This window comes from Hyperolius riggenbachi, chromosome 6 (genome assembly GCF_040937935.1).
Source record: "Hyperolius riggenbachi isolate aHypRig1 chromosome 6, aHypRig1.pri, whole genome shotgun sequence".
NCBI lineage: Eukaryota > Metazoa > Chordata > Amphibia > Anura > Hyperoliidae > Hyperolius > Hyperolius riggenbachi.
In genome coordinates this window covers 161,798,391-161,817,902 of record NC_090651.1, presented here as the reverse complement: position 1 = coordinate 161,817,902, position 19,512 = coordinate 161,798,391, and the positions used below count along the sequence as shown (strand labels likewise).

Sequence of the window (19,512 nt, the reverse complement as noted above, 5' to 3'; positions counted from 1 at the left end):
CTGTGAGACGGCGAAACTGCCGTCTAATTAGGGTGTACAGTGCTGCGATCTGCAGCAGTGCTGTACTGGGGACAGCCGTGTGACACAGCTGTCCCCTCCATAGGCTGGGGAGTGATCGGCTGTCATAGGCTGGAGCCTATGACAGCCGATCACGCTGATTGGCTGGCGGGCGGGGGGAAGCAGGGAGGGCACAACATAAAATAAATTTAAAAAATAGCCACATTTATTAAAAAAATGTATTAAAAAATAAATAAACAACTGTGGAGTGATCAGACCCGACCAACAGAAAGCTCTGTTGGTGGGGAGAAAAGGGTGGGGGGGGGGGAATCACTTGTGTGCTGAGTTGTGTGGTGCAGCAAGCCCTTAAAGCTGCAGTGGCCATTTTAGTATAAAATAACCTGGTCACTAGGGTGTTTAACACCACGGTCCTCAAGTGGTTAAACAGTGTCCATGAATAAAACTGAACTAGTGAAATAATTATTAACATAGTTATAGCTAAACCTTTCTAAAATACACAGCTAACTTTCTATATGCATGCACAATTACACAATTTTCTTGAATTGGATGCAGCTCTTTCCCAAACTCCCTCCTAATATGAACACAGAATTAGAAACCCCTCCACTTCTCCCCATTCCATAATAAAGGCCTGTGCTGTGATGGGGCAAGCGGTGCATTGTGGGAAGAGGTTATTGGATGAGCAGTGGTAGTTTACCATATTTCCCACCTGATATACCCCCTCCTACCCACCCAGGCCACACAAGGCAAACTTTACTGCCAGCTTTGCGAGAATCTTGCTAAGGTTCGTGCATGCCCATTAGAACAAAGGACTTGTGCACAGGGGAAAAAAGCAGCGTACAAGCAGCTTTATTCTATTGGGCATGCACAGTCCTTACTCACACATGTCCAGTATGGATACATTTGTCCACATCCGGGAACATAGCGCTAAGTTAAATAGGTTAAGGGGTCCTTTATGATGGATCGGTAGGCTGAAGGAGGGTGCAGGAAGCCTCTAGATCATACATGGATTCCCACTACCAAGATGAGTATGATGAGTATGTACCTTTTTTGAGGGGGGAGACTTCAGGTGTAGTTAAGCACTGCAAAAAATGTTACTTTGCTCTGAGATATGCTGCAATGAGCAGCAATGAGGGGTGAGCTATAAAGTAGCAATCTAGCACTGCTTTATAGTTAGGTACACAGGTGTTGTGGTGTTGTTTATGAATAGCTAGTCTCTAAATTAGTTAATTTTGAGTTGCAACATTTTAAAAAACATAATTGTAACGAGCGGCGGGGTAGCAGGAAGCACCGGGACCACCTCTATCGCCGCCGCTCAACCTAGTAGGACGCTGCGCGCTGGCCTGTCACCGGCTTTGATCCGTCAGGAACCCGGGGATTTCACACTTAGACTAGGATTACTATATTATTGTATTAATTATTCTGTGTATGACTCCTTGCCTGAAACCTCTGATTACTCTCTCTGCTTCCTGATTCTGTACCTTACTAATCTGATCTGTTGCCGACCCTCTGCCTGAATACCGACCTAGATTTCTGCTTTACGATTCTGTACCTTTGCCTATCTGATCTCGTTGCCGACCTATTGCCTGAACTTCACTCTGAATCTGCCTACCGATTTTGTACTTTGTCTGCCCGTCTGTTGCCTACCTGATCTGTCTGACCACTCGCTCTCACCAGTGAGCCCTCGTTACCGGTGAGGTCTCCTCCGTACAGCTGTCTGCAACCTTCAGCTCCTCTGGAGAGGTTACCGCTGAGTATCTTTCAGAAACTTACTGTTGCACCAATCATTACACCTTGTGTAAATAAAGTTGTTACTTTTATACGCCTTGTGCTACTATATTTGTATTATTGGTGATTCTGCAGATCACCACATAATCAGATATAGTATCTGTATTATTGGTGATACTACAGATCACCACATAATCAGAAAGCTGTTACTTCGCTACACATTGTTACATAACAGCAGACCAAACTAATGGATGCACTGTGTAATCAGGTCCAGGCTTTGACCGCGGCAGTAAATAGCCTGACCGCAACGGTCAATGTGCAGCAGGCGCAAATTAGTCAACTGTCTGATGCAGTACTGGCTTTACAGAACCCCACTTTACCAGTGCAATCCCCTCCTGTTACTGAACCGAGAATGTCACCCACTGAGAAATTTTCAGGTCATAGATCAGATTTCAGGAACTTTAAAAATCGTTGTCTGTCTTATTTTGAATTGCGGCCCATATCCTCCGGTATGTAACAGCAGAGGGTCACTTTTCTAAAAACATTGTTATCGGGGTACTCTCAGACTTGGGCATACAGCTTACCGCAGGGTCATGAGGCCTTAGCGTCGGTTCAGGGGTTCTTTGATTCTATGGCCATAATTTATGACGACCCCGATATTGCAGTTACAGCAGAAAGGAAATGAAAGACCCTCCGTCAGGGACACAATACGGTCGAGACTTATGCTGCTGAGTTCAGGAGGTGGGCGGTTTCAGCTAGATGGGGACATTTTGCTCTTTTAGATAGTTTTTTGACAGGCATGTCAGATTCCGTTTCAGATGTGATGATTATTCATCCTGAGCCCAAGACTCTGGATGAAGCCATTTCATTGGCGGTCAAGATTGATCGCCGCATTCGTTATCAAAAACAGAGCAGATCCAGGGGCCCCACTAAAACCGCTACTTTTTCTGTATCCTCTCCTACTCTCCAGGATGAACCGATGCAGATTGGTCAGTCTAGGTTGTCTGAGTTGGAGAAGAATAGGAGAAGAAAAGAGGGTCTATGCCTGTACTGTGCAGAGAAGGGTCATATAGTGCAAAGCTATCCTAAGAAGGCGGAAAACTCCTTCGCCTAAGCATAGTTAGAGGTACTACCCTAGGCGAGTCAGTTTTACCTCTACCAGATAAAAGATTATTATTGCCTTGCCCTATCACTTGGGGAGATAAAGTTATACTCACCCAAGCATTTATAGACTCCGGCTCTGCTGCTAATTTCTTGGATTTTGATTTTGCACAGAAGAGGGGTATTCCTAATCTGCCTCTGGACAGGTGAATTGTTGTCACCGCAGTTGACGACTCCCCTTTACAGGGTAATCACCCTCTCTCTCAGACTCCTAGGCTCCTATGCCATGTGGGGATGCTCCACTGCTCCCCCGGGAAGAGACTTGGTTCTTTGTGTTAAAAATGGCCACCTCTACAGTGATTCTGGGGATGCCTTGGCTAGAGAAACATTCTCCACAGATAGACTGGAGCTCCGGCCAATTGTTAAGCTGGTCTCCTAACTGTCATCATCACTGTATGGAGAAAGTTTCAGTTTGTGCTACCCAGATTCACATAGAGGGTATACCACCTCAAAATTCTGAGTTTTCTGATGTATTTTGTAATAAAGTGGCAGATAAACTTCCTCCTCATCGAAGTTTTGACTGTCCTATTGAAATGAGGCCTGGTACCATGCCCCCTAGAGGACAGATTTATAACCTTTCAGGACCAGGGAAAGCGGCCATGAAAGATTACATCAAAGAGAATCTGGCCAAGGGTTGTATTCGCCCTTTCAAGTCCCCGGCAGGGGCTGGATTTTTCTTTGTACAGAAAAGGGATGGGGGTTTACGGCCCTGTATTGATTACAGGGAACTCAATAAGATCACCGTGAGAAACCATTACCCCCTTCCTTTGATAGATGACTTATTCTCTCAAATCACCAATGCCAGTGTCTTCTCTAAGTTGGACCTACGGGGGGCATATAACCTTGTCCGTATACGGGAAGGTGACGAGTGGAAGACGGCCTTCAACACACCCGATGGGCACTACGAATACCTCGTGATGCCCTTTGGGTTGTGTAATGCTCCAGCCGTCTTCCAGGAACTTGTTAATGAGATTTTCAGGAAGGTCTTGGGTCAGTTTGTCCTGGTTTACCTTGACGACATTCTGATTTTTTCCAAGAGTTTAGCAGAACACCGAGACCACGTTAGATATGTTTTGCTGAAACTTAGACGGAACAACCTCTATACTAAGCTGGAAAAATGCATCTTTGAGGTAACTGAGGTACCGTTTTTAGGGTATATCATTTCTACTTCAGGCTTGACTATGGATCCTAAAAAGGTTACAGCAGTCCTGGATTGGCCTCAACCCCTCGGGTTGAAGGCACTTCAACGATTTCTGGGGTTCGCCAACTACTACAGGAAATGTATCAAAGGATTTTCCTCGGTAGTATCCCCCCTTACGGATCTCACTAAGAAGGGAGCCGACACATATAACTGGTCCAATGAAGCCCTTTCTGCCTTCTCTTTATTGAAAAAATTGTTTTGCTCCGCCCCTATCCTTCGCCATATTGACGTCAATTGTCCTTTTTATTGTTGAGGCAGACGCGGGTGGGAGCAGTACTATCCCAGAATTCAGGTTACCAAGGCCGTTTACATCCTTGTGCCTTTTTCTTTCACAAGTTCTCTCCTGCGGAGAAAAATTATGACATAGGAAATCGGGAGCTCCTGGCCATTAAGCTAGCTTTTGAAGAATGGCATCACTGGTTGGAGGGTGCAGAGCATGTCGTTACTGTATATACGGATCACAGAAATTTCGAGTATATTGAGGGGGCTAAGAGACTCACCCCCCGACAGGCTCGTTGGTCCCTGTTTTTCTCCAGAATCAGATTTATCATCACGTACAAACCAGGGAACAAGAATATCAAAGCAGATGCCCTTTCAAGGTGTTTTGAACCAGAATCTGCCCTACCCTATGAACCAGTAACTATTCTGCCCGGACAAGGTGGTTTTGGCTGCCACAGAGACTGGAGATAACCTAAGGGCCACTCTTGGGTCAGTCCAGTCCGAATCCCCTGAAGGTAAACCTGAGGGAGTGCTTTTTGTGCCATTGCACTTGAGACTACAGATTTTGGAGATGTTCCATGCCCATAAGAATTCAGGTCACCCATGTTATTCCAGGACACTAGAACTGATGGCCAGATGTGTCTGGTGGCCATCTATGGGTTCTGACTGCAAAGAGTTTGTAAAGGCCTGCCCCATTTGTGCCAAGAGCAAGTCATCCAGACAGGCTCCTGCTGGTACCTTGCAGCCTTTGCCTGTGCCTGAGGAGCGATGGTCTCATTTATCCATGGACTTCGTCGGGGAACTCCCAAGATCACAGGGTAAAACAGTTATTTGGGTGGTAGTAGACAGATTCAGCAAGATGGTCCACTTCATTCCCCTGGAAGGTCTCCCTTCTGCCCAGGAATTGGCAGACCTATTCGTGAACCACATTTTTCGGCTACATGGGATCCCAGAGAATGTGGTGTCGGACCGGGGGGGGGGGGGGTGCAGTTTGTTTCACAGTTTTGGCAGGCTTTTTGTCATCATTTGGGGATGGAACTTTCATTTTCGTCCGGGTATCACCCGCAAACCAACGGGCAGACTGAAAGGGTCAACCAATCCCTAGAGCAGTTTTTGCGGTGTTATGTGTCTGAAGTCCAGCACGAATGGGTTAAGTTTCTTCCGTTCGCGGAGTTTGCCCATAATAACCTTAGAAGTGGGTCCTCTGGTTTTTCGCCTTTTGAGGTTGTCACGGGAAGATCACCTACATTTTCTCCGTTGCCAGTAGTGACCTCTCCGTTCCCAGCCCTGGAAACCTGGCAGGGGTCTTTAAAAAGGGTTTGGGCTGTAGTAAAAGACAATCTGGAAAAAGCGTTCCAGATTCAGAAACAGGCAGATAAAAGGCGTTCTGTAGAATGGAACTTTGAACCCGGGGACATGGTGTGGGTCTCGACAAAACACATTGCTCTGAGGCAACCATCGTCCAAACTTGGTCCTAGATTTATTGGCCCATACCCTGTATCTGGAAAAATCAATGATGTCACTTATAAAGTATCTTTGCCAGCTACCATGAGGGGTGTAAAATCATTTCATGTGTCCTTGCTTTAACCTGCGGTGTATGTGGATTCCTCCCCCCCCCCCCTGTGGTGATTAATGGAGAGCCCGAGTACGAAGTTGAGGAGATTCTGGACTCTCGTTGGGTGCAAAAAGCATTACAGTATCTTGTTCATTGGAAAGGGTATGGGCCAGAGGAAAGATCATGGGTTCCGGAGCGTTGCCTGCATGCGGAAGACCTAAAACAAAAATTTCATGAGTCTCATCCTGAGAAACCATGCAGGGCGTGTCCGGAGGCCACGCCTCAAGGGGGGGTACTGTAACAAGCGGCGGGGTAGCGGGAAGCAGCGGGACCACCGCTATCGCCGCCGCTCAATCTAGTAAGACGCTGCGCGCTGGCCTGTCACTGGCGCATAGTGTCAGAGCTATGCGCGTGCGGCCAGCGGCGGGACCTTTACGTGTTGCGGAGACGCGTCAGCTGACCTGCGGGTCGGCTGACATCACAATCAGCGCTCCGCAACGCTGATTGGCTCCATTGGTCGGGGCGGGCCCTAGGGGTTCTCTGCTAGCAGTAGCCCACTGTCTGCTGTTGCGAATACTCTGTGTTAGCACTCAGACCTAGGTAGATCCTTGTGTGCTTTGATCCGGCAGGAACCAGGGGATTTTACACTTAGACTAGGATTACTATATTATTGTATTGATTATTCTGTGTATGACTCCTTGCCTGAAACCTGTCTGCTTCCTGATTCTGTACCTTACTAATCTGATCTGTTGCCGACCCTCTGCCTGAATACCGACCTAGATTTCTGCTTTACGATTCTGTACCTTTGCCTATCTGATCTCGTTGCCGACCTATTGCCTGAACTTCACTCTGAATCTGCCTACCGATTTTGTACTTTGTCTGCCCGTCTGTTGCCTACCTGATCTGTCTGACCACTCGCTCTCACCAGTGAGCCCTCGTTACCGGTGAGGTCTCCTCCGTACAGCTGTCTGTAACCTCCAGCTCCTCTGGAGAGGTTACCGCTGAGTATCTATAAGAAACTTACTGTTGCACCAATCATTACACCTTGTGTAAATAAAGTTGTTACTTTTATATGCCTTGTGCTACTATATTTGTATTATTGGTGATTCTGCAGATCACCACATAATCAGATATAGTATTTGTATTATTGGTGATACTGCAGATCACCACATAATCAGAAAGCTGTTACTTCGCTACACATTGTTACAATCATACTACACATTAGAAGTGATATTAAAGTGGTATGAAACCCAGCATTTCGTCTTTGCTCTAAAAGATTATGTACAGCATATTATATACTACCATTTGTTTTTACTAGAACAGTATTCAACTAGTTAAACACAGGACTTACAAGCTTCCTGCAGGGAAAGCTGGACGCATCCGAACTGGAGATAACATTATCTTGTGTTTACCTAAAGAGGAACTCCAGTGAACATTTTACTGTTGGCATGTGAGGTAGCTGCTGCATGGTTTTTGGCAGTTGGAAACAGCTGTAAACAGTTATTTCCCACATTGCCACAAGGTTCACAGACAGGAAACTGACAAAAGTTCAAACTTTTCTTGTGGGAGGGGTTACTTGTGGGAGGGGTTTCACCACAATATCAGACATACAGTGCCCCTGATGGTCTGTTTGTGAAAAGGAATAGATTTCTCATGTAAAAGGGGGTATCTCTTTAATTGTATCAAGTGAGGAATGTAAACATTCTCTGGCATTTCGGACACTCCAGAACGCAGAAAGATACTCAGAAAGCATTTCTGGGTACATTACAATATAAATACACCAGTTATGAATAAAATGCAATGTCAGCTCTCAGCGCAAAAAAATTGTACTTTGGGAACTTGTAATTTCTAAATGAATAATAATACTTATAGCACAAAAGCAAATATGATAACTGTATGGGGTATAAACAGTAGGAAAACATGTTTTCATTTAATATTATGTCAGCGTTTTATACCACTTTAACAATCATCCCATACTAGAGTAGCAAAGTCTTTTATACAGCACTCAGCCATGTTTTGTTCCGCCATTATGACTATCAATAGAAGCAATTTAGAACTAACTTCTACATAAACCACTTGAGATTATATTAAAATCTGTGCTACTTGATACACAAAAGATGTTTGTGGTTTAAATGCTCTGATAATAAACAGTATCAGTGTATTAAGTAGAGGTTTAATAATATATGTGCAAACGATTTAACATGTATAACTCAAGTTCAATTTTTATCAGAACTTTCCTGATTGTATCACACTGATGCAGTGTGAGTGTTTCTAGCGGAGATACCAGTAACATAATTTCAGGGCAGATAAAGGAATAAATAAACCTTTGTAAATGGATGATAGATCTACAACTAAATAACTTTCAGCTTCAGAACTTCCTGATAATTTTTCCTATGTTTTTTATTCTTCAGAGCAGCCAATGAATTAGTACAGCAGCCAATTGATAGTTACTTACAATAATCCACCATCTCCTTCTTATGCAATTACAATATAGTACTGGAATGTCCAGCATATTTCTGCCTCTTGAAGGACCACGCCAGCAAAACAAGTAAGCAGTTAAAATCTTACAGAACCAATAGGCTTTGGACTAGTCCATCTCCTCATGGGGGATTCTCCGGGTTTTCTTTGTTTTCAGAAGCATTTCCTAAATGCCAGTTCAACTGCTAAAATAGTTAGATACCAGCCAGCCTCCATACTCACTTGCACACTACATTTTCAAGAAGTTTTAAATCAGGATGATAACATTTATTGGCTAACTAAAAAGAATAAGAATAAATGGTATCATCCTGATTTAAAACTTCTTGATTTTACTGATGGCTAATACCCTACTGCTACTACTACTTTTTCAGTTAGACTTTGCAACTGCTGTGCAGGAAATGCTTTTGACAACAAAGAACACCCAGAGAATCCCCTATGAGTAGATTGACTAGCCCAAAACCTGTCAGTTCAGTCAGATTATAACTGCTTACTTTTTCACCGGAGTGTTCCTTTAAGTATGTATTGCCGAAACAGTTTCAATAGTTGCAGTTATACTTCATTGTATATGTACATTTCAGCTAAACACAGCAATTGCAGGTTTAACCACCCTGGCGTTCTGATTAAATCGCCAGTGTGGCTGCGGGAGGGTTTTTTTTAAATAAAAAAAAAACTATTTCATGCAGCCAACTGAAAGTTGGCTGCATGAAAGCCCACTAGAGGGCGCTCCGGAGGCGATCTTCCGATCGCCTCCGGCGCCCAGAATAAACAAGAAAGGCCGCAATGAGCGGCCTTCCTTGTTTTGCTTATATCGTCGCCATAGCGACGAGCGGAGTGACGTCATCGACGTCAGCCGACGTCCTGACGTCAGCCGCCTCCGATCCAGCCCTTAGCGCTGGCCGGAACTTTTTGTTCCGGCTACGCTGGGCTCAGGCGGCTGGGGGGACCCTCTTTCGCCGCTGCTCGCGGCGGATCGCCGCAGAGCGGCGGCGATCAGGCAGCACACGCGGCTGGCAAAGTGCCGGCTGCGTGTGCTGCTTTTTATTTGATGAAAATCGGCCCAGCAGGGCCTGAGCGGCGACCTCCGGCGGTGTTGGACGAGCTGAGCTCGTCCAGACCGCTCAGGTGGTTAATTACATGTTCAATTTAGCTTGCTAAGAGTATAACAACATCTGATTACCTCATGTACACACAGAAAGTGGATAATTTCTTACCATAAATGCTCTTTAAACCATGATTTCTGCAATTTGTTGAAAAGGCTTTTATCAGCTGCGTTCAAGTGTTGCATTCCTGTTTGAGCATAAGCACAGTACAAAGTGGTTGCCAGGGCATTGGTCTATGTGTATAGTCGGGAGTGGCCTAATTACTCTGCAAGCCAGCTCGTCACCACAGCTTTCCTCGTCTGCAACATAATGTACACATTCTCATACAGGGTTTCACTTCTCAAGTACTGTCTGAAATAGCTTAAGAGCACATACTCTGTAACAATAAACTGAGCTGCTTCATAGCAGAAGGTTATCTCAGCAGTCAGTGAAAAAGAGTCATGTATATTCAATGTGTCCTCTATAAACTGATATCATTGTCACTTGTATTATTATCATTATTACTGATTTATATAGTGCCAACATTTCCTGTAGAACTGAGCATAAAGAGAGGATTTCACCTTTCTTTGAATCAAACAGGATGAAAACAATCGATTATATAAGAAATTGAAAATGTTTTTTTTTCGCTCAAGAAAAAACTACAAATTCTCCCAATTTTTTTTTTTCAATAAAAATCTGATCGGATGTGTTGGAAAAATCAGAAAAATAAAAAAAACCTGAAATTTTAATTCAATCATTTGTTTGATATTTTAAGTAAAATCGATCATACTTGTATGGTATATTGATTCGATATTTCTGATTATTCGATCAAAAGGAGAAATTGATCAGGTTTCGCTGGTTGAAAAAAATAAATACAAAATTGTGTGTAGCCACCTTAAGGGTGCAGGATAACAGGTAATAAATATATAATACAAACAATGCAAGTAGTTTACAGTGACAACTGACAACTGGCAATACCATGATAAAACAGTAGTCCCTTACACACTCCAATGAGTTCTGGTTCACCATGAGCTTGCTGGTTAGTCTGTACCTCTCGGTGTTACAAGCCTTACTCCATAGAGCCAAATTAATCCATGCCATGCACTGATGAGGATCAAACAATCCGAAACAGTCTGTATGCATATTGGATTATTCTGGCTCTGTACAAATTAACAAGCTGACACATTATTATTATTATGATTTAGAATTTATATAGCGCCGACATATTACGCAGCGCTGTACAGTGTATATGTATCTTGTCACTAACTGTCCCTCAAAGGAGCTCACAATCTATTCCCTACCATTGCCATATGTTTATATTGTGTAGTGTAAGTACTGTAGTCTAGGGCCAATTTAGGGGGAGCCAATTAACTTATCCGTATGTTTTTGGAATGTGGGAGGAAACCGGAGTGCCCGGAGGAAACCCACGCAGACACGGAGAGAACATACAAACTCTTTGTAGACAGTGCCCTGGCTGGGATTCAAACCAGGGACCCAGCGCTGCAAGGCAAGAGAGCTAACCACTACGCCACCGTGCTACATCATTGCATTCCAGCGGTTCTGTAGGTATGTTTAGCTTTTAAAGGTAACAATGGTTAATTTGCATATATTCAGCAGTGTTGCACTGGGAGACATCTCAAACTCACTCCAACCTGAATTATCGCAAATTCTTTCTGTTTTAAGAAAGCAAACTTTTGTTTTTCATGATAAAACAGCAAAGACAGGCCTACCCATATGAGCCTTCAGTCTAGAAGGATAATGGGTGGACACAAGAGGTAAGCAAGGTCAGTAAGTTATGGCCCATACTCACGGGCTACATTTGTGGCCTGTCGCTAGCACACAGGAGCGTGTGCGCGACAGGCCGGCGACAGCTCGTCACCAGGTACCTCCGCATATACACGGCGGAGGGACCTGGCAACTGATGCGGCGGAAGCTGTCGCTGTTGCTCCTCCCCCCGCCGGAAGCTCAAGGTATTCCCTGCTTGCTGCTGTCGCTTGTCCGCATACCCATGCGGACTAGCGACAGTTGCGGAGGAGTTGCGGCGGCAACTGTCGCCAGGCGATTGACTGCGCCAATCGCCTGGCAACAGCAGCGACGAGCGACGGTTCGGGGTGCGCGCCCGTGTTGCGCCTCATACTAACGGGCGACCTGTTTTGCAGCGACAATTGTAGCCCGTGAGTATGGGCCATTACATGTAAGTTGGTACAATGGGGCAAATTCAGCAAATTGCAGTAAAATTGCCAGGCACGGGCAACATACAGCAATTTTACCAGTACTGTTAACAGTTACATAGTAGCATTGTGCAAATAGCACAACCTGCACTACATACAGTAGAACATTTCATTATCTGTTCCAATGTAAGTGTGGCTTGTATAAAGCAACTCACTATGTAAATTGCATGAATACTACTACACTTAATGCACATTGTTTGTACATCTAAAGCTCACTGTTCTTTTCTGGATATACCGGTACCCTATGATGAGATAAACATGGGTACATGAAGTTAGTGTAATCCTTAGAACTCTAAACCACTTCAGGATGAGAGCAATTTTCACATATCAGCGATGTTCCCATTTATTTGCCAATAACTTTATTACTACTTATCACACCTAAATGATCTATGTATTATTATTTTTTACGACAAATTTAGGCTTTTAGTGAGTAATATCTTTGTTTAGTAATTACCTTATTTTCTATGCATTTTAAAGGGAAAATAAGGGACAAAATGGAAAAAACACTACTTCTCCATTTACATCCATTATAGCAATAAAAAGTGCTACCTATAAGTTAAACCCACAAATTTTATTTGCTTATCCATCCTGGTTATTACAACATTTAGATGATTATGTTCCTAGTACAATGTATGGGGACAATATTGTATTTGTAAATAAAGTTGTCTTTATTTCTGTGTTGTGTTTTTTTTCTTATTGTACACACTATCAATGCTTACAAAACGCTACTTGCAAAAACAACAGTAATATGGCCTCATGGCATACATATTTAAAAAAAAGTCAAGTTCCTAAGGTAACAATATAGTTATTTTCTTTTATATTCTTTCACTTTGTTTTTATTTTATAAGTCTTGGTTTTGGTACAGAATATACACAATTTTTGTTGCTTTTGATTCATTTTTTTACTAAATTGAATACACAAGACAGAGCCCTTAACCCTAAAACACCCTAAAATCTATTCTACTACTTATCACGGTTAAAATGTTACCCCATATGTCCTTTGTAGTGTACTAATACTTTTCCAAGTTTAATTATAATTTTGAAAATTAATTTTTATGTTGGATTAAGTTTGTCTCTACCCATTTCTCATATAATGTGTGTCCAAACCTTAAAACACGCCAACATGTATTTTACAACTAGTCCCGGATAAAATGATACCACATGTGCCTCGTTTAGTAACAAACTGGTAGTGCACTCTTCACAACTGCACTGGACGTGTATACTCGTCAAGTTAGGCTGAAGTGGTTAAATGCTATGTTGAAATTGCGGTATTTGTATCAATTGACCTATTCCACACTAGCCCTGTACATGCCAAGCCCATTTCCATTCACAACCCAGTCGTGCTTGGCCAAATAAATGATTCTGATTCTGATTCTTTGTTTCGTAGCAAAACTGTATGATCCAAAGAACTCTAGTATGAAGCAGGCTTTTTTGGCCCTTCATAGCCTGGTGTGCCATAACCCATTAGGTGTATTGGCACCAGGTGTATAACTTGGACACTGTGACTGCTGAAATGCCATGAAATTTTAATGCTGAAGCATTGGTTAATTTGATGTAAGGGCCATGGGCGAAAATAACAGAAAATTAGATTAGGTTTAATGGTCAGAGTGAGATGTCAGTTTAGGAAAGCTAGCATTAGGGGACTGCGTAAAGGATGGTCAGTTCTAACATCTAGGTTTAGAAGGTTAGGGCTAGAAGTGAGGAAGGGATATTGTCAGGGAGAACGTTAATGTAAGGAGGAGATGTTTAGAATTAGGTGTCAGGAAGGGGATTATAACTGAGGTGGTAGGAGTTGGGAGGTGGTAGGCAACAGGAAATGGGGCTATGTGCCAGGCAGTTGTTTGGTTTGGATGCGGTTAGAGTTTGACATCTGCGTAAAGGATGGTCAGTTCTAACATCTAGGTTTAGAAGGTTAGGGCTAGAGGTGAGGAAGGGATATTGTCAGGGAGAACGTTAATGTAAGGAGGAGATGTTTAGAATTAGGTGTTAGGAAGGGGATTATAACTGAGGTGGTAGGAGTTGGGAGGTGGTAGGCAACAGGAAATGGGGCTATGTGCCAGGCAGTTGTTTGGTTTGGATGCGGTTAGAGTTTGACATCAGCAGATTATAGTTGGGGGGGGGGGGGGGGGGTTGGGTTTAGCCAAAGCCAACATATTACAACTTTAGTAGCTGCAACTTACGAACACTCTCACTATCAACTTTCCACAGAAAATAAATTTAATATCGTATTCAGTATCTTATGTGATCACTGCATAGAATGAAATGTCATTTAATTGATTAAACATTTTTCTGTATCAAATTACATTGATACTTAATTTAATGTTGCCTGTCTACCAATACACCTATACTAATGTTAGGCAGCTGCCTTTGCTGACACCGCTGGACATAAATTTACAGGATAATTTAATATCATAGCATGCATCAGAAGTGTCTTTAACTGTGGGTGGCTTTATTCTCTAGTGCAGTTAACCTTTAACCTCTTAAACACCAGAGGTTTCTACCCCCCCCCCCCCCCCCCCCCCCCCCAATGACCAGGCCATATTTTACAATTCACCACTTCAAAACTTTAACAGTTTTTTGCTCGGTCATACAATTTAGCACCCAAATTAATTTTACCTCCCTTTCACAAATAGAGCTTTCATTTGGTGGTATTTGATTGCTGCTGCTAGTTTTATTTTTTAAATTTTAATAAAAAAAAATACTGAAGTAAAAAAAAAAACACATACAGATAAGTTAATTGGCTTTCCCCTAAATTGGCCCTAGACTACGATACAAACACTACACGATACATACATAGACATATGGCTATGGCAGGGATTCGATTGTAAGCCTCTCCGAGGGACAGTTAGTGACAAGACAGTAAACTCTGAACAGCACTGTGTAAGATGTCAGCGCTATATAAATATTTTTTATTAGATACATGAAATAAACAGCCTGCCAGCTCCGATTGTTGGCTGGCAGGCTGATCACTGGGGCCCACTGCACAGAATGACGGGAGATTGCACAAGGCGTTAGGCGGTCAGGAACCGGTTAATAAAATAATATAAGGGGCTTGATTCACAAAATGGTGCTAACTGTTAGCACGGGCGTGCTAAACAGTTAGCATGCGAAGTGCTGCTCGCGGACTTTTGCAGCACTTCATCCTGTACATCAACTGCCTCCTTGGCTTGTAATTATCATAATTAGCACTGCAGGGACCTTGACAGGACCTCAAAGTATGCATCTAAATCTTTCATTTTACTATGACCAAACTTTTGTGGTTAGCAAAAACAATGGTTCTCTGATCCATGTTATAGTCTCCTGTGTCTCCAGCCAGTAGAAGAGACATCCAAATGAATGGCTATAGTCATGGTCATTTTCTTATATTTAAACCACAACTACGTGCAATAATGCCACTTTACCTTTCACATGTAAATGTCATCTGCATTATAAAAACAGACCCACATGTCAGTATGGTTTCTCAGCCTGGTCACTGCTGTTTATTTGCTGTTATGTGACTCAGGTTTAAACTCAGGATGTGAACTGGCAAATAAAAATTCAGGGCTGTTTCACACCACAAAGTTTTGCTAGCAATCAGCAAATTGCTAGTGCAGTGGCTCCCTAAGGGAGCATTCACACTGCAGCATTTGCGATTCTAAAAATTGTGGAAAATCGCCCAAAAATTGCAGCCTGGAGCTTGATTCACTAAACCGTGATAACTCATATCACAGCCGCGCTAGCGTTTTTATGCACGTTTCTGCATTTTTGCACGCAATTGTGAATTTTCATGTGCAATCGTAAATATTTGCATGCGAAAATTCTTGATTGATAGCGTGGCCGTGATATGAGTTATCACGGTTTAGTGAATCAAGCCCCTAGTGTGAACCTAAACTAAAATAGATTTTTCTATAGTAAAGAGAATTGTAAGATCTGCTTGTAAATGGTAACCTAGATTCACCTTTAAATGGAATGTATGGCTTAACATATACTAAAAAATTATCATAAGGAATGATTGTTCTAGTCAGCAGTACATCACATCTCAAATACATATGTAGCTACATACAGTGGGATGCAAAAGTTTGGGCAACGTTGTTAATCGTCTTGATTTTCCTGTATAGATTGTTGTTACAATAAAGAATGACAGTTGAATATATCATATAGGAGACAAACAGTGATATTTGAGAAGTGAAATGAAGTTTACTGGATTTACAGAAAGTGTGCAATAATTGTTTAAACAAAATTAGGCAGGTGCATACAAAATTAATGACATCAATATTTAGTAGATCCTCCTTTTGAAGAAATTACAGCCTCTAAACGCTTCCTGTAGGTTCCAATGAGAGTCTTGATTCTGCTTGAAGTTATTTTGGACCATTCCTCTTCACAAAACATCTTCAGTTCATTCAGGTTTGATGATCTGAGATGGCCATTCCAAACCGTTGTTTTTGTTCCTCTGCATGAATGCCTTAGTGGATTTTGAGCAGTGTTTAGGGTTGTTATCTTGTTGAAAGATCCAGCCCCGGCACAGCTTCAGCTTTGTCACCGATTCCTGGACATTTATCTCCAGAATCTGCTGCTACTGAGTGGAATCCATGTGTCCCTCAACTTTGACAAAATTCTCAGTCCCTGCACTGGCCACACAGCCTCACAGCATGATGGAACCACCACCATATTTTACTGTAGATATCAGGTGTTTTTCTTGGAATACTGTTATTTTTTCTCCATGCATAACGCCCCTTGTTATGCCCAAATAACTCAATTTTAGTTTCATCAGTCCACAGCACCTTATTCCAAAATGAAGCTGGCTTGTCCAAATGTGCTTTAGCATATCTCAAGCAGCTCTGTTTGTGCTGTGGGTGGAGAAAAGCATGACTCTCTGCATCACTCTCGCATACAGCATCTCCTTGTGTGAAGTGCGTCAAATGGTTGAATAATGCACAGTGACTCCATCTGCAGGTAGATGATGTTGTAGGTCTTTGGTGCGGGTCCGTGGGTTGACTCTGACTGTTCTCACCATTCAGCACTTCTGTTTATGCAAGATTTTTCTTGGTCTGCCACTTAGAACCTTAACTTGAACTGAGCCTGTGGTCTTCCATTTCCTCAATATGTTCCTAACTGTGGAAAGAGACAGCTGAAATCTGAGACAGCTTTCTGTATCCTTCCCCTAAACCATGATGGTGAACAATCTTTGTCTTCAGGTCATTTAAGAGTTATTTTGAGACCTCCATGTTGCTACTCTTCAGATAAAATTAAGAGGAGGGAAACTTACAATCGACCCCCTTAAATACTCTTTCTCATAATTGGATTCACCTTTATATGTAGGTCAGGGGTCACTGAGCTTACGAAGCCAATTTGAGTTCCAATAATTAGTTCTAAACAATTATTGCACACTTTCTGTAAATCTAATAAACTCCATTTCATTTCTCAAATATCACTGTGTGTGTCTCCTGTATGATATATTTAACAAACATTTTTTATCGTAACAACCATCAATTTATACAGGAAAATCATGACGATTAACAAGGTTGCCCAAACTTTTGCATCCCAATCAATTTAGGATCATGATGCATAAACATATACTGAATTTTCTAGTTATGTAAAGTAAGAAGTGTAAGTAATATAACAATAGTCTTATCTAAGAACCTAGAATTCTGGAAAGTATCACTGAAAACTATTCATATACAACCAGATACATTTAATGAGAATTCCGCAAACCATCTAAGCATGAAGGGTTGTTAGGTTAATTGGCCACATGCAGCTAAATATTTTCGATGTTTTGTCAAATAATCTGGCAATTATGTAATATGCATGTAATATAATTGGTTTGAACTGAGCAAATTGTAGCAAGATCTCATAGCATACTGCATGCCTTTGTAAGCTTAAAGGGCTACTCTAAAGATTTTTCTTCAATGGTCTGAGGTAAAGCGTATCATCCTAATTATGGATCACAGAGCAAGACATGTACTATATGAATTTTCATCCACTTTGTTTAATCAAAATGTGTTTTTAAATGGCATAATATATATTGTAGACTTAAAGGGGCACTATGGCGAAAAATTGTAAAATTAAAAATATGTGCAAACATATATAAATAAGAAGTACGTTTTTTACGGAGTAAAATGAGCCATAAATTACTTTTCTCCTATGTTGTTGTCACTTACTGTAGGTAGTAGAAATCTGACAGAAGCAACAGGTTTTGGAATAGTCCATCTCTTCATAGGGGATTCTCAGCAAGGCTTTTATTCTTTACTAGCTGACCTAAGCCCATTTAAAAACGGGATCTAGGTCTTTCACTGCCGCCTGTCCAACACGTGCACGCACTGGACACGCGCACCATTCGCGCGCGGCTGCCGGGTCGCTTGGCCGGCCGCCTCCTGCCCCGTCCTGCGTCCTGTCCCAATGACTGTGTCGGTGCAGGACATAGACAATAGCGCAAAAGCACTGACACAGGGACAGAACGCAGGGACACTTGTATTTTATACATAGAGATAAAGATATTCCCTAAAAAGGATTTAAACAATGATTCTGGCCAGCTTCCCTGCTTGCTAAACAGTTTTTTGGCAGTTGGACAGAGGAACTGCCATTCCCTAAGTGCTTTTGAAAATAAATAAATCCCTGAGAATCCCCTATGAAGAGATGAACTATTCCAAAACCTGTTGCTTCTGTCAGATTTCTACTACCTACTGTAAGTGACAGCAACATAGGAGAAAAGTAATTTATGGCTCATTTTACTCTGGAAAAAATGTACTTCTTATTTGTATATGTTTTCACATATTTTAAATGTTACAATTTTTCGCCATAGTGCCCCTTTAAAAGACGGATAACATGTTTGATAAGTAATTATAGTTCATATGTGACATCTTTTGGGTTCTCTTTAGTGTTTATACAAAAACTTAACACAAATGCTTTTAATTCCCATAAAGTGCTGCACACTATAGCACTCTGGTGTCATTCTGCATGAAAGATTAAAGTAAACCAGTCATTTTGAAAAAGTAAAATTTACATACTTACTTCAGTAAAGGGAAGCATATAGACTCTAGGGGCTTGATTCACAAAGCGGTGCTAACAGTTAGCACGCTGGTGAAAAGCCCTTTATCATGCCTAAACTCAGTTTAGGCATGATAAGTTTAGGTGTGATAAGTTTAGGTGTGATAAGTTTAGGCATGATAAGTTTGGGTGTGATAAGTTTAGGCATGATAAGTTTAAGCACCAACTGCGTTAGCACCGTAGTGCACAGCTGATCAAAAGTTTTGCGCTAGCAAAGTTTGGTGCACTTCGCATAGAGTTTAATGGCGCTGCTTTGCGTGCGGGACTTTGTGCGCTATCTACACTTATCTAAACTTAGCATGCCTAAACTTATCACACCTAAACTTATCACACCTAAACTTATCACGCCTAAACTGGCTTTTCACCAGCATGGTGCAATGGTTATCACGCCTAAAGTCTCTAACTGGGTTATCACCGCTTTGTGAATCGAGCCCTAAGAGTCTCTCCACCTCCTCCTTGAGAACACTGATCCAGACTGTCTGGATGTTTGCGGCCGTGCTCCTGTCCATTAACAAGTGCGGCCGTGAATAATCTTTGACAAGCCCTTGTCAAAGATGTTCGGGTGGGGGGGGGGAGGATCCAAGAGCTGGATTGGTGGAGATAAAGGGGACAGAGAAAAGCTCTGGATTATCCAGAGGCTTCCCTTACTGAGGTAAGTACCTATTTTGGCCACTTTTTTATCCTTCAGAAAAACTTTAAGGGCTTACTCAGAGGAGTGGTTAGCTACAATTTACCAGTCCGCCCTTTATAGACAGCAACACTGCATTGTTAAGCATAGGAGCAGACATTGGTGCACACATGTACCCATTTATGTCATTTATTT

General features: G+C 42.2%; 1 protein-coding gene across 2 annotated transcripts in view; it reads right to left on the bottom strand.

Annotated features, from left to right (window-relative positions):
* The window catches only part of COLGALT2 (collagen beta(1-O)galactosyltransferase 2), a 256,782-nt gene that overhangs the window by 11,811 nt on the left and 225,459 nt on the right, over positions 1 to 19,512 (bottom strand). Inside the window, exon 13 of one of the 2 annotated variants that reach the window (XM_068240129.1) lies at positions 9,680 to 9,756. The exons of the other annotated variant lie outside the window; for it this stretch is intronic. Within the exon in view, the coding sequence (XP_068096230.1) occupies positions 9,718 to 9,756 (39 nt within the window). The 3' untranslated portion in view covers positions 9,680 to 9,717. Of the gene's footprint in view, positions 1 to 9,679; positions 9,757 to 19,512 lie in introns of those variants that run through there. 2 annotated transcript variants of the gene reach the window in all.